At 40.7% G+C, this 16,934-nt stretch overlaps 1 protein-coding gene across 1 annotated transcript in view; it reads right to left on the reverse strand.

Moving 5' to 3' along the window:
• The window catches only part of LOC126252985 (ATP-dependent translocase ABCB1-like), a 209,928-nt gene that overhangs the window by 100,277 nt on the left and 92,717 nt on the right, over positions 1 to 16,934 (reverse strand). The window contains exons 8-9 of the mRNA XM_049954013.1: positions 10,741 to 10,936; positions 879 to 1,103 (exon numbers count right to left, since the gene is read on the reverse strand). Of these exons, the coding sequence (XP_049809970.1) occupies positions 879 to 1,103; positions 10,741 to 10,936 (421 nt within the window). The remainder of the gene's footprint in view (positions 1 to 878; positions 1,104 to 10,740; positions 10,937 to 16,934) is intronic.

The following is a 16,934-nucleotide window of genomic DNA, read 5'->3' on the forward strand; positions in this document are numbered from 1 at the left end:
TCGCGCCTAACTGTCATAACGCTTACAGTGGATTTTGATGCAGTTTGGAATTCCTGTGTGATGGTGTGGATAGATGTCTGCCTATTACATATTGCGACCCTCTTCAAGTGCCGGCTGTCTCTGTCAGTCCAAAGGCGAGGTCGGCCTGTACGCTTTTGTGCTTTATGTGTGCCTTCACGTTCCCACTTCACTATCACATTGGAAACAGTGAACCTAGGGATGTTTAGGAGTGTGTAAATCTCGCCTACAGACGAATGACACAAGTGACACCCAGTATCCTGACCATGTTCGAAGTCCGTGAGTTTTGCGGAGCGCCCCATTCTGCTCTCTCACGATGTCTAGCGCTACTCAGGTCGGTAATAGTGAGTACCTGCCAGTATGTGGAAGCACAGTTTACCTAATACGCGAAACGTATGTTTTTCGGGGTGTCCGGATACTTTTGACCACATAGTGTATTTCTCTCTTTCATAATAACTGAAATAACAATATTAGAGAAAACGTTTGCTTGTGATCGTTACTGTGTTTAGATAAGTAGTTTCTTACGTGTTTGAAAACAGGACGTTGTAGCCACTTTGCTATTCGTCACTTTAATCCAAACGTTTTTAAAACTGGACGTAAGATGATGCAAAACAAAGGTTATAACATACACTACTTACGTACCGGACAAAAATAGTAAATCAGAGGGTATAGAATAGTGCAACAAATCAGTTGCGGCAAACAAGGGCTTCCCTAGTCGAACTTTTGAAACTGTTCGTGCAAATACGAGTTGCGGATCTGCTCCGGATACTACTCGTCTTAATGGATATGAAAGTGAAGCTTTACGACTCAGACAACTTCAATGAATAAAACAATAATCTTCCAATTATTATTTGTCTTACCTGAACTCGCCGCCGTGACGGGTATTCAAAGTGGACGTTCTTGAAGGTGATATCCCCACGAGCGTAGTGTGGCTTGTCCCCCTCATCAGACACACTGCTGATGTGCGACTCGCGGTCTATTACAGCAAATATCTTGGCAGCAGCGCCTCTAGCGGTAGAGAAAGCCTCAACGCGAGCAGTCACCGAATAGAACACCCACGTCCCATTCATAACGGAAAAGAAAATCTGTATCGAAAAATAAAAATCCATCCATTAAAGACAGAAATTATCTGCCCAGCTTCCCAAATCCTCACAATAATAATTAATTCATCTTATATAGTATTTCAACTTACATGATACACAGCATGCAAAAGAATTAATTCCTACAGTACCGGTTTTCTAAATGTGTCCAACAGTATTCAATTTACTCCTTCCAAACATTCCATTTAATTGATGAGAATGTCTCACTTGCGGTTTTATACGAACTGTATCAAATTATTCTGATAGTACTTGCGCATCTCTGGTACTAATGCTATTGGGAAACTGGCGCACTTACTTTATATTTGTGGCATCGCTTGATCAAAGTCATTCACCTTAAGACATCATCAGTCCTATCAGTGACGCCACACTTGTAAGTGACTTTATAATTCCTATCAGTGGGAAGCCATGCCCACTTTTCCACTCCCTCTTCTCCCTTCCACTCCCCATTATCTCCAATAAATAATAGCGCAGCACTAAAAATAAAAGAGCCTTTCAAAAATCTAGCATAAATGTGTTAATGGAAAACTAAAAACCCTATTCCCTTCCCTTTACTCTCATCTCAAGCCAAACATAGCTTGTTATTAAAATGAAACACCCAACGGAAAATCCAAGATGGTGGAAATAGCCCAGTTGCGTTAGTGGGAAATAAAAAAAAAATCCTCCTTCCAACCAATCAGAGTGTACAGAGTGTAGTATATAAATGATGTGTTAAAACGGTGTCAAATTACATTATTATTCAAATCAAGTCACACCCCTTCTCCCTCCCTCCTCTCTATCTCCTATCAATCAAAAGACATGCCACTGTCTCAGTTGTTAGTTTCTCCATGTCTGGATGATTATGATGCTGTATCGTAATTGATGCTCATTAAATGAAAATGCGCTCCAGATGCTCTTTTTAGAGCTGTATTAAGTTCACACGACCTGCTTTGGGCTTTATATTAGGCAATTATCGAGTGCACTTGAAAGTTGGCTGTAGAGAAGCAATAACTTTCAGATGAACTGCCAGTTTCGGCCATTATATTACGTCATTATTAAGCGCATCTGAAAGTTACACTGTAGAGAAGCAGTCTTGCTTCTCTGCAGCATAACTTTCAGACGCACTTGATAGTTGTCTAATATAAACGCCGAAGTCGCTCGTGTGAACTTAATGAAGTTCTAAAAAAACAACTGGAGCGTCTTTTCATTAAATATCCCAAATGTGCCCTATAACCCTTCCCCCTCCCCCTGCTTTCCAGTCAGTCATGATGTAGTATTAAAATGATGTGTGACAATTGTTACATTATTTTTAAAAAATCAAGTTCACCAAAATCAGTTTTAATTTTTTTTTATTACCGGTTCCGACATATCTTTTCTGTCATCATCGGGTCTGAAAGTTTAATAAACAGTCCAAGTCAAGGTGGTTAATACAAATATTATTTCATATAAACTCTGTTTTCCGTACAGTACTGAAGCTTTAGACCATACCTTGTACCATATTAACAAAAGTCCATGATCTCTACAACACTATGTGGCTTGCTAATTTGTGAAGATCATGAACTTCCTTTAATATGTTACAAACTATGTTCTAATGCTTTAGTGATGTATACAGTGTTTATACGAAATAATATGTGTATTAGCCACATTGACTTTTGGCGTTTGTTTATTAAACTTTCAGGTCCAATGAGGACAGCAGAGATATGACTAAACAGATAATCAGTAAAAAGATTTACAAGCCATCTTGAACAATATAACAATTCTGATCGCCGCCCCACCCCCACCCCCACCCTCCACCCATCAACTGATACAGCGTCAAACATACGTAGAAATTGTCACTCGTGCAGTAAAAGATTACGTAGCTCCAACTTGAAGATCAAAGATATTCGTTACTGCCTAGAAAGTCAAAGACATTCATTATTTATGGCATAAAAGCGGTGTCAAGTTATGTTATTTACGTATACATACATACCTCTGACGAAATGTTAAAGCGATGCCAAGGCATAGTTGTGCACTATTCAAGTAGGCACGTAGCTTTTACGAAAAAGTGATCTTGCTGCATTTAATACGTCAACTCAATGTGTACATAAACATACTCTGGTGTAATTTAAAAATGAATCCAAGGTCAATGCTATGCATTATTTTTGTACACACATACCGAATAGTGTCTTATCAGAGTACTCCTGGCCAATCAAACATGTTTCTGGAAAAATACATCCTCCTTACACTGAGTAACATGTCGGCGTCCTACGACGTCAAAAGATTACTGATGAGTTATGACTGTCAAAACTTCTTATATACTCTTAGAGATCACTGATCAAGACGCCAGTCTTGGTTGAGATAAGCACAGCGTTAAATCTCTCGTACATGGAAATTCCTTGTTTCCCATTTAGTTGAAGTCATCGTATATAAAGCAGATTCGTGAATAACCTGCCGTAATATTTATTGAGAACTGTGTTTTTGTTTTTATTTCAATTCTCATGTTAATTAGAGACGACTTTAGTGTTCCTTCATCTTGACGCAAAGAATCGATAAAATGTGTAGGGCACTTCTGGAACTCTGTACGGTTCACGAGCGAATTACTTCTAGGTCCTTTCGCCAGTCAATACAGTGGCTGAGTGTTGCAGTACATTTCAAGCGCTTGCTCAGTATTCTTTGTGCTAAAGTGGACTGAATAGTTCTGTTTTACACCTATGTCATCGAATATGCTGCAGTCACAAGAAATCGAATACGTGTTTGCCTGAAAAGCTAAAATTACGTATCTTGCTGTTTCGAGTACTGCATTAGATTTAACTTGCCCCATCCATGTAACAATTTTAAGCGGAAAATATTCAATTGAACGCCAAGTACGGAGTGCTAGAGTCCACCGCAGAACATTTTTTTAAGTTGCTCCATAATAACATTTGTTCTTTCCCTGACACTCGCATTTATGGTATTTGCCAGTAAATCTTTCGATCATTATTTTCTACTTTGTATTTGCTTTATTCGGAGTAATACATTTAGTGTCCTCTCTGCAACGATTCAGTACAAATTCATGTTGAGCTTTTGAAATCATGTAATCCTCTGCGAACCCAAGTACCATCACGAGCGGGATACAGAAGCCGAAAAGTCCATCATCAGCAACAGATTCCATTAGCTCATTTTTCTTTCCCTAATCAGCATTCTGTTATGCCGTCATTTGATGTAAAAGATGCATGCCCTTTAATTAGCGTTGAAATTCCTGGATAGCGCTCATGAAAACGAGTGAAATGCGCAATTTTTACTGAAATCGATCTCGTTGGCATTCTGCAGTCCTGAATCATCGACAAATCTTTCCTCATATACAGACGACTCTCGCATGACAATGGTTAGGTGTTTTCATATTGTATCAGAATCAATATGGAATCGTTGTATGCGAAAATAGGTTGACCGAATGGTTCATTCTTATGATATTCGAAACGAATAATGCAGACGTCACCGAAATTTTTTCCTCACACTCATAATGTAACTGCTCATCATCATCATGAGTTTCTTCTTCTCCTTCTTTTCCCTCGCCTAACACAATGACGAATAACAACTCACAGGGAATGTCGGTCGTATTTTTAGTACTCTGCATCCTAATGCTGAAACTTCCTCATTTTTCCTCACGTCTTCTTCTTCTTCCTCTTCTTCATAATCACTTTAACACCATTTTACTAGAATTTCGTCAAAGTTTCCAAATTGTTTAATTGAGCTACAAGTTTCAGTGATATATTACGCCATCGTCAGACCCCTTGACCGACCTGTAGGAAGATTCCCACCACTGGTTCAATCACAATAGGGGTCAACCTTCAATGACTGATATCCGTAAATGACGGCAATCACTTCAAAGATCACCTCCCTTTTTATTAGATCGCTTTGTTCTCTGTTTATCTGTTCGGTATAAATTTTAAACTTCCAGATGAGCTAGAGACTTGAAATTTTAAACATAGCTCAAAACTCGATGACAATGCAATATTAACCCACTTTCGTGTTGGTCTGTTCGCTAGGGATGGTGGTGATGGTGAAAAAGATAATGCCAGATGTACGCTGCCCTGCCGACCTGGGGTGCTGTGCGGGTCCTTCTACAGTTATATCTATACTCCGCAAGCCACGCTATACAGGGTGGTCCATTGATCGTGACCGGGCCAAAAATCTCACGAAATAAGCGCCAAACGAAAAAACAACAAAGAACGAAACTCGTCTAACTTGACTGGGGAAACCAGATGGCGCTATGGTTGGCCCGCTAGATGACGGTGTCATAGGTCAAATGGATATCAACTGCGTTTTTTAAAATAGGTACCCAGTTTTTAGTACATATTCGTGTAGTACGTAAAGAAATATGAATATTTTAGTTGGACCACTTTTTTCGCTTTGTGATAAATGGCGTTGTAATAGTCACAAACATATGGCTCACAATTTTAGACGGACAGTTGGTAATAGGTAGGTTTTTTAAATTAAAATACAGAACGTAGGTACGTTGGAACTCACAATTTTAGACGGACAGTTGGTAACAGGTAGGTTTTTTAAATTAAAATACAGAACGTAGGTACGTTGGAACATTTTATTTCGGTTGTTTCAATGCGATACATGAACCTTTGTGAACTTATCATTTCTGAGAACGCCGGCCGGGTTGGCCGAGCGGTTCTAGGAGCTACAGTCTAGAACCTCGCGACCGCTACGGTCGCAGGTTCGAATCTTGCCGCGGGCATGGATATGTGTGATGTCCTTAGGTTAGTCAGGTTTAAGTAGTTCTAAGTTCTAGGGGACTGATGACCTCAGAAGTTAAGTCCCATAGTGCTCAGAGCCATTTTAAACATTTCTGAGAACGCATACTGTTACAGCGTGATTACCTGTAAATACAACATTAATGCAATAAATGCTCAGAATGATGTCCATCAATATCAATGTATTTGGAAATACGTGTAACGACATTCCTCTCAACAGCGAGTAGTTCGCCTTCCGTAATGCTCGCACATGCACTGACAATGCGCAGACACATGTTGTCAGGCGTTGTCGGTAGATCACGATAGCAAATATCCTTCAACTTTCCCCACAGAAAGAAATCCGGGGACGTCAGATCCGGTGAACGTGCGGGCCATGGTATGGTGCTTCGACGACCAACCCGCCTGTCACGAAATATGCTGTTCAATACCGCTTCAACCGAACGCGAGCTATGTGCCAGACATCCATCATGTTGGAAGAGCATCGCCATTCTGTCATGCAGTGAAACATCTTGTAGTAACATCGGTAGAACATTACGTAGGAAATCAGCATATATTGCACCATTTAGGTTGCCATCGATAAAATGGGGGCCAATTATCCTTCCGCCCATAATGCCGCACCATACATTAACCCGCCAAGGTCGCTGATGTTCCACTTCTCGCAGCCATCGTGGATTTTCCGTTACCCAGTAGTGCATATTATGCCGGTTTACGTTGCCGCTGTTGGTGAATGACGCTTCGTCACTAAATAGAGCGCGTACAAAAAATCTGTCATCGTCCCGTAATTTCTCTTGTGCCCACTGGCAGAACTGCACACGACGTTCAAAGTCATCACCATACAATTCCTGGAGCATATAAATATGATACGGGTGCTATCGATGTTGATGTAGCATTCTCAACACCGACGTTTTTGAGATTGCCGATTCTCACGCAATTTGTCTGCTACTGATGTGCGGATTAGCCGCGACAGCAGCTAAAACACCTGCTTGGGCATGATCATTTGTTGCAGGTCGTGGTTGACGTTTCACATGTGGCTAAACACTTTCCATTTCCTTAAATAACGTAACTATCCGGCGAACGGTCGGGACACTTGGATGATGTCGTCCAGGATACCGAGCAGCATACATAGCACACGCCCGTTGGGCATTTTGATCACAGTAGCCATACATCAAAACGATATCGACCTTTCCCGAAAATGGTAAACGGTCCATTATAACACGGGTAATGTATCACGAAGCAAATATTGTCCTCACTGGCGGAATGTTACGAGACACCATGTACTTATACGTTTGTGACTATGACAGCGCCATCTATCACAAAGCGAAAAAAGTGGTCCAACTAATTTATTTTTCTTTACGTAGTACACGAATATGTAATAAGAAATGGGGGTTTCTATTTTAAAAAACGCAGCTGATATCCGTTTGACCTATGGCAGCGCCATCTAGCGGGCCAACCATAGTGCCATCTGGTTTCCCCCTTCAAGCTAGAAGAGTTTCGTTCTTTGTAGTTTTTTCGTTTGACGCTTATTTCGTGAGATATTTGGCCCGGTCACTATCAGTGGACCACCCTGTATATGTACTGATGTGTGGTGCAAGGATCTTGTACGGCACTGTCACTAATCCCCTCTCCTGTTACAGTCGCGAATGGTTCGCAGAAAGCTGTGAAGCCTCTGTGTGGGTTCGAGTCTAATTTCATCTTCCTGGACTGCTCACGAGATATACGTAGGAGAAATCAATGCATTGGCTGAAACTTCTAGATCTTTAACAGTAAACCACACTGGGATGCAGAACACCTCTCCCACAACCTCCGCCACTGGAGATGGTTGAGGATCTCCGTGACGCTTTTGAGCTTAGTAAGTGAACATGTAAGGAAATGAGGAAATCTACTGCTCTACTTTGGATCTTCTGTCTGTCCTCTTTCAATCCTATCTGGTATGGATCATAGACTGAGGAGCAGCATTCAAGCGCCAGTCCAACGAGGGTTTTGTAACCTACCTCTTTTCTTGATGCATTAAATTTCCTCAGAAATATTCCGATGGATCTTAGTCTGGCATGTGCCTTAGCGGCGACTAATTTGTTCTCACCATCTTCTTGATCGTTCCTGATATTGTACGGCTCTCTCAAAGGGACGGAAAAAATGTGGAGTTCATAAGTTCCACATTTTAAAGTAACTCTGTTCGAAATTTCCGCATCGCCTGTCTGGTTATGAAAATAGAAGTTATTATTTTTTAAAGTAATAATCGGTATGGAACTGTAGGCAAATGAGTTGAGTAAGGCAGTTTCGTACGGTTGATGAGATAAAAAAAAAGGTTCAAAGGTGTGTGAAATCTTATGGGACTTAACTGTTAAGGTCATCAGTCCCTAAGATAACACACTACCTAACCTAAATTATCCTAAGGACACACATACATACACACACACACACACACACACACACACACACACACACACACACACATATGCCCGAGAGAGGACTCGAACCTCCGCCGGGACCAGCCGCACAGTCCATAACTGCACCGCCTTGGACCGCTCGGCTAATCCCGCGCGGCTGATGAGATGAATTTAGTGTAAGGTTAAATATAGAGCTTTTACCAGTCAAGCTAAACGTTAGACCATACTCGGCGACGTCCATTGCGATACTGGCAGTATGTGCTGGGAGACTTGTTAATTTATCTAGAGTTCAGAAACTTTAAACAAAGATGACCATGCCTTTGTATGTTAGGTGAGTGATACGAATGTATTAATTCTGCTTCATAATAGAACTTTTAAAATATATCACTATTCACGGAGGAGGCAGAAAATTGCCGATGCTAACAAACTAGTATATAACATTACACGTCCTCTTGTAATGGAATGTGAAACTGGTTTCCTTTCAGTCTGGAGGTTAAAAATCGTGCTTCCACACCTTTAAGACGTTTTGGGAAAAATTATGGTGAACCCCTTTTTAGCATAATTTTCTAAGTAAATATTGGTGAACATGCGTGTTGGAAGGCTGTTTAAGCAGATTTCTTCCCCTTCAAATACAGACGAAGTCCATATTTCCTATGTGGTCCTAAGTACAAACCCTTCCCTTCACAAAGTGCTGTTACTTTCATTATATGATTATGTCTTTGCATCTGAACCAATTTTAGCGAACAGCCTTCGCATCGTTTTTTGCCTGAACAGTACAAGTGGCTCCACTAGCTAGTCTTCTGAGCGCAGATAATGCAGCAAATATTGGAATGATAGGTAAAACTGAACGTGTTTTCGGAGTGGCTCTTATGCGCTCTCTGCAGAGCGGTCTTGCATTTGGAGCAGCTTGTAAAGCAATTTTACGAGCTTTTTCCGCAGCTGTTAGGAGATTACAGCCCGGTGTCATACATTTAGTCTACTTCGGACTATTTTAATTATTTTGTTCGTTACATTCTCTGTTTTTTTACGCCTCATTTTAAGATTAGGCTCTAAGAAGGAGAGGAGGGAGGAGGGGCCACAATTTTTACACGTCGTTTTGATACTAGACTGTAACTGGATGGAGACTGAGAAGACGGCGAGGGGGATGGGGAAAGAATTGTTCAAAAATGGTTCAAATGGCTCTGAGCACTATGGGACTCAACTTGTGAGGTCATTAGTCCCCTAGAACTTAGAACTAGTTAAACCTAACTAACCTAAGGACATCACACACATCCATGCCCGAGGCAGGATTCGAACCTGCGACCGTAGCGGTCTTGCGGTTCCAGACTGCAGCGCCTTTAACCGCACGGCCACTTCGGCCGGCAAAGAATTGTTAATTTCCCATTAATACAATTGGGATAACTTCGCCCTCTTGGATTTTTATGGTTCGTTGGAGATAAGGAGGAGGGTATAAAGGGGAGGGGAGCGGAAAGGGGCGTATCAGCTTGTCCATTGCCGATAATTCCTCGGTGACCAGAGACCCTTAGCTGGTTTGTCCTGTTGGTTGCCCCTAGCCTCACAAGGGCTTCATGGCATTTTGCAACAATCTCTGATCTCATTCCAGGGGCTAATAGAGATTTCAGATGTCCTTCGCTGTGTGAATGAATATAGATGCTAAGAATCTTGTAGCACCTACGTAGATTCTCCTCTGCACATACACTGGTAGCAAATATTTCCTCGTGGAGTACCATGGTAGCTTCATAGAGAAACTGCTCTCTATAGTCTCTAGGCTTTATCCCGTATACTCTGGCCTTCGTCTGTTTTTCGTCCGTCAGTAAACCAGAACGTGTCTCCTGAACAGTATCATGGTTCATTCTTCCACAGCTCCTTACTTCCAACTGTTACCTCGAGAGTTTTATTGAAGCAGCTGGAAGTTTTTGTATAGTTACCAGGCATTTCCCCGACGATTCCTATACCTGTCACTTTCACTGGTGTGGGATTATTGATATCCTAAAGGTTTCCAGTTTTTTCCAGTTTATAATGAATTATTACGCAGGAAAAGTAGTCATATTACCTAAAACTGGTGTCAGGTAGAGGAAACGGCACCATGCCATAATACCTTCAATAATTTAATTGCAACATCTGCCTTTATCAGTATAAATGGAAATGAGCGTTTGGCGTCATTGGCCGTGAGGCTCCTTGCGGGGCAGGTCCGGCAGCCTTGGTGCAGGTCTTATTACATTCGACGCCACATTGGGGGACCTGCGCGCCGGATGATGATGAAGACAACACAACACCCAGTCTCTAAGCGGAGAAAATCCCCGACCCAGCTGGGAATCGAACCCGGGCCCGTAGGACGGCCATCCATCACGCTGACCACTCAGCTATTGGGGCGGACTTTATCAGTATGAATACAGCAGATAAATAAATGTACAGCTATATAGATTTGATTGATGCCCAAACGTGGTTGACTTTCACGTTAATAGTGTCCACTCCCATGTTGGTCTATAAGAGTTGTCAATTTATTGTATGACACGGCACCCAGTGTCTCATACTTACAGTGATCATTGTGCTGACGTCATAGGTCTTTTGGCTCTCAGGGTAGTCTTTGTCTCTGATAATGAGTTCCACACCATACCAGAACGCTACAGCATACCCGCCGAACATTGAGATCCATGATACTGCTTCGTTTATTCCGTTTATGAAATTCTTTCTCTTGCTAATGTTAAAGGCACCTTGGAGTTTCTCGCTGTACCTGAAACAACAAATATGTTCTATCCAAGTTGAAAGTACTTATCATTGGTTTTCTGGGAAGTAATAAATGGCAGAAGGTGGCACTCCCTCAAATTTCATTGTTGATTTATTTAAAGACATGTGTAAAAAGAATGCTCATACAAAAATAAAAATAGTTCTATTTTCCTCATGTGATTGCAATAACATTGAGGTGGCGAACAATGTGTTTAATTTTATTTCTGAGACATAAGTTGCTTTTTAGCGATCCACTTGGTGTACATAGTTCCTCTACTGAACTCCGATCGTGGCGTCTGCGTTATAAAATAATCACTCCTTACTTTAAGCTACTTACTGTCTAAAATGGAAATTGAAGAAGAACGAGAAGACTACTTGTTAAAAACCTTCTCAGTCACCATGATTTCAAGGAACGAAAATGCCCTGCATGAATTTGATACAGCAAGTTACGAATATGCCCAAAAAATTTTTTTGCAGAAAATTAAAACGACTCAACCAAACTCGGACCTAAACTATCCTTCACAAAAACATAATAGTGTAAGTTACACATGAAAGCAACATATCAGATAACCAGTCAGGTATATAGCGTATGATTATGACTAAGGCAACAAAGTAAAATGAGTAGGTTTCGTAATATATACATGTGTAATAATCAACAAATAATTGAATAAGTAAACTTTAAAACACGTAGGATTATGATTTTATAAGGCTGTTACTTTAGAGACACTATTTTGTGGAAATGGATCATGGATGGTATACAGGAGGTAAGAAATACAAATTCAAGGTACAGAGATTAGATTTCTAAGAAGTGTGAAACATAATTAGAACTGAACTAAATATATGCGACAAAACTATCAATGTGCAGTCCATTTAACAAAGCACGTAAATGTGGAGTAGTATTGGTATGGGCGGCCAGGCACACACTTCAAGTGGCCGCTTGTAGTCAGCACTGCAGTTGTCGCATTCCAAGATGGTGATGGTGGGAAATTAAAAGCTATTCCGAATGGTGGTGGTGAGAAGAAATCGAAGAGTCTGGAAGAGGGAAATTTTAAAAAGTCGAAGATGGAAGAATTATCCCAGTTGTGCTTTGCGAACCCTCTGGCATCACAACCCAGGCGCCAGGTGTTAAAGTGAACAAACAATCAAAATTGGTATGATCCATAGTGATGTGCTGTGTTAGGGAATCATGAGGACTGACTAGGAAACAATGTTGTTGCCTACTTAACACCGCCCACGCATTTTAAGATAGAGATGCGAAGCAATAGTGTGTTATACTTGACACGTGATTGTCATTTAAGCAGCACCTAACAAAGACTGCAGCTAAATTGAGGTTAAGACATAATATTCTGCAGAAATTATGATGTATAACACTGAGTTCTGCATCTTCAGCCTTAAAATCATCTAGCTACTCAGTGATAGAATACAGTAGCCCTGTCTACATGAGCAGCAGCATCACTAGCTATCGGGCATGGATGTGTGTAATGTTCTTAAATTAGGTTTAAGTAGTTCTAAGATGTTAAGTCCCATAGTGCTTAGAGCCATTTGAACCACACAAAGCTAGTAGATGTGCAACTACATCAGACAACGACAATTGTCACTGGTACAATTAAGTCTACTGCAGTATTCTTGCTACCTGCCCTGAGCTGCATTCCACTACATAACCTAATAAGAAAGAAGGTTCTTATGAGCAACTACAAGAACAATCTGGTGCAACCAACAGCTGCACATTAATGAGGACATACCTGCTACGTGAATCAACAAAATCCTCTCCAGAAAGCTCCAAATCAGAACAGTTAGCAACCTAATGAACCATAGCGTCAGTCTCCAGGAAGCTTGGCTGCAAAAGTGGTATAACAACACTCCACCAGAGCTCTTTTGTCTTCTCCACATCAACAACGAACTGTGGGAACTGAATCTGCCCACAGGATATGGAGAAGACTCAGTAGGATCTGGACTAAATATGGGAGGATGGTGACCTGTTATGCAGATGGGGAACGACTACCACTGCAAAGATAGACTGCCAGACAAATCATTGAAGTCTGACCATAAAATATATAGCCTTGAAACCAATTGAGCAGATGTGAGCAGTTACCAGAAAACACATAATATGTCTATAAATTTGTATGCTACGTACTTCTTTTATTTGTACTTGTAAAATGATGTTGAAAACATGTATGATTAATAGCAATAATATTTAACTAAAATGTAAAGACATTTACAATATTACAATATGTCCAACATCTGTGCCATATATCAAAAAATAACTAAGCTTCACCTAACTAATGGGTAAAATGGCGTCATGTTCTAAATTATCTGATAGCCTGAATTTTGCTCCATGTTCAAAAGTATCCCAACAATCTCCATGTACCAAAACATGCCAACAACTTAAATTATCTTTCGAAAAAAATATAAACGGTCTTACAGTATCTCTTCATCCAAAATATGCACATTCCATTGTCAGAAAACACACACACACACAAAATACACACATGCAAACAAGGTTTATGTCAAGTGCCTCCAATGATACATTCATTTCTAAAATGTCTGCCAACATGCATGAAAGGGTCAAGTTTTAAGTGTTCCACATCTAAAATGGACACATCAGAATTATGTCAGCTGTTGTTGTTGTGGTCTTCAGTCCTGAGACTGGTTTGATGCAGCTCTCCATCCTACTCTATCCTGTGCAAGCTTCTTCATCTCCCAGTACGTAGTACAGCCTACATCCTTCTGAATCTGATTAGTGTATTCATCTCTTGGTCTCCCTCTACGATTTTTACCCTCCACGCTGCCCTCCAATACTAAATTGGTGATCTCTTAATGCCTCAGAACATGTCCTACCAACTGATCCCATCTTCTAGTCAAGTTGTGCCACAAGCTCCTCTTCTGCCCAACTCTATTCAATAAATCCTCATTAGTTATGTAATCTACCCATCTGATCTTCAGCATTCTTCTGTAGCACCATATTTCGAAAGCATCTTTTCTCTTCTTGTCAAAACTATTGATCGTCCATGTTTCACGTCCATACATGACTACGCTTCATACAAATACTTACAGAATAATGAATGTTAACAAATTTCTCTTCTTCAGAAACGCTTTCCTTGCCATTGCCAGTCTACATTTTATATCTTCTCTACTTCGATCATCATCAGTTACTTTGCTCCCCGAATAGCAAAACTCCTTTAGTACTTTAAGTGTCTCATTTCCTAATCTAATTCCCGCAGCATCACCCGACTTAATTCGACTACATTCCATTATACTCGTTTTGCTTTTGTTGATGTTCATCTTATACCCTCCTTTCAAGACACTGTCCATTCCATTCAACTGCTCTTCCAAGTCCTTTGCTGTCTCTGACAGAATTACAATGTCATCGGCGAACCTCAAAGTTTTTATTTCTTCTCCATGGATTTTAATACCACCTCCGAATTTTTCTTTTGTTTCCTTTACTGCTTGCTTAATATACAGAATTAATAACATCAGGGATAGGATACAACCCTGTCTCACTCTCTTCCCAACCACTGCGTCCCTCTCATGTCCCTCGACTCTTATAACTGCCATCTACTTTCTCTACAAATTGAAAATAGTCTTTCGCTCCCTATATTTTACCCCTGCCACCTTCAGAATTTGAAAGAGAGTATTCCAGTCAACATTGTCAAAAGCTTTCATAAGTCTACAAATGCTAGAAATGTAGGTTTGCCTTTCCTTGATCTTTCTTTCAAGATAAATCGTAGGGTAAGTATTGCCTCACGTGCTCCAACATTTCTACGGAATCCAAAATGATCTTCCACGAGGTCGGCTTCTACCAGTTTTTTCCATTCGTGTGTAAAGAATTCGCGTTAATATTTTGCAGCTGTGACTTATTAAACTGATAGTTCGGTAATTTTCACATCTGTCAACACCTACTTTCTTTGGGATTAGAATTATTATATTCTTCTTGAAGTCTGCGGGAATTTCGCCTGTCTCATACATCTTGCTCACCAGATGGTAGAGTTTTGTCAGGACTGGCTCTCCCAAGGCTGTCAGTAGTTCTAATGGAATATTGTCTACTTCCCGCTGCCTTGTTTCGACTTAGGTCTTTCAGTGCTCTATCAAACTCTTCACGCAGTATCATATCTCCCATTTCATCTTCATGTGCGTCCTCTTCCATTGCCACAGCATTGGCTTCAAGTACATCGCTCCGTATAGATCCTCTATACACTCCTTCCACCTTTCTGCTTTCCCTTCTTTGCTCGGAACTGAGTTTCCATCTGAGCTCTTGACATTGATACAAGTGGTTCTCTTTTCTCCAAAGGTCGCTATAATTTTCCTGTGGGCAGTATCTATCTTAACCCTAGTGAGATAAGCCTCTACGTCCTTACATTTGTTCTTTAGCCATCTCTGCTTAGCCATTTTGCACTTCCTGTCGATCTCATTTTTGAGACGTTTGTATTCCTTTTTGCCTGCTTCACTTGCTGCGTTTTTGTATTTTCTCCTTTCATCAATTAAATTCAGTATCTCTTCTGTTACCCAAGGGTTTCTGCTAGACCTGGTCTTTTTACCTACTTGATACTCTGCTGCCTTCACTATTTCATTCCTCAAAGCTACCCATTCTTCTTCTACTGTCTTGTCAATTTTTCCCTTGTGCTCTCCCTGAAGCTCTGGTTTAGTCAGTTTATCCAGGTCTCATCTCCTTAATTCCCACCTTTTTTCAGTTTCTTCAGTTTTATCCTACAGTTCATAACCAATAGATTGTGGTCAGAGTCCACATCTGCCCCTGGAAATGTCTTAGAATTTAAAACCTGGTTCCTAAATCTCTGTCTTACCATTATATAATCAATCTGATACCTTCTAGTATCTCCAGACTTCTTCCATGTGTACAACCTTCTTTAACGATTCTTGAACCAAGTGTAAGGTATGATTAAGTTATGCTCTGTGAAAAATTCTACCAGGTGGCTTACTCTTTCATTTCTTACCCCCACTCCATATTCACCTACTACGTTTCCTTCTCTTCCTTTTCCTACTATCGAAATCCAGTCACTCATGACTATTAAATTTTCGTCTCCCTTCACTATCTGAATAATTTCTTTTATCTCATCATACATTTCTTCAATTTCTTCGTCATCTGCAGAGCCAGTTGGCATATTAACTTGTACTACTGTAACAGACTTGGGCTTCGTGTCTATCTTGGTCACAATAACGCGTTCACTGTGCTGTTTGTAGTAACTTACCCGCACTCCTATTTTTTTATTCATTATTAAACCTACTCCTGCATTACCCCTATTTGATTTTGTGTTTATAACACTGTAATCACCTGTCCAGAACTCTTGTTCCTCCTGCCAGCGAACTTCGCTAATTCCCACTATATCTAACTTTAACCTATTCATTTCCCTTTTTAAATTTTCTAACCTACCTGTCCGATTAAGGGATCTGACATTCCTCGTTCCAATCCGTAGAACGCCAGTTTTATTTCTCCTGATAACGATGTCCTCTTGAGTAGTCCCCGCCCAGAGTTTCGAATGGGGGAGTATTTTACCTCCGGAATATTTTACCCAAGAGGACGCCATTATCATTTAACCATATAGTAAAGCTGCGTGCCCTCGGAAAAAATTATGGCTGTAGTTTCCCCTTGCTTTCAGCCGTTTGCAGTACCAGCACAGCAAGGCCGTTTTGGTTAGTGTTACAAGGCCAGATCAGTCAGTCATCCAGACTATTGCCCCTCTTCAGGAACCACACGTTTGTCTGGCGTCTCAACAGATACCCCTCCGTTGTGGTTGGCTATCTGTATCTCTGAGGCACGCAAGCCTCCCCACCAGTGGCAAGGCCCATCTTTTATGTGGGAGTCAGCTACAAGAACATTATTTATACCAAGTGCCACATCATTTTTATCATTTATAATGTGTTGCTGGGGTCGAAACTGAACGTGACTGAGCGTATAATTGGTCGAAACACCTGGTAGTTATAATAATATGCTAAGCAGGTACGCCAAGAGAGTTGACACAAGCAAATAGGCGGTCTAAATTGCTATTTTA

This window comes from Schistocerca nitens, chromosome 4 (genome assembly GCF_023898315.1).
Source record: "Schistocerca nitens isolate TAMUIC-IGC-003100 chromosome 4, iqSchNite1.1, whole genome shotgun sequence".
In the NCBI taxonomy this organism is placed as follows: Eukaryota; Metazoa; Arthropoda; class Insecta; order Orthoptera; family Acrididae; genus Schistocerca; species Schistocerca nitens.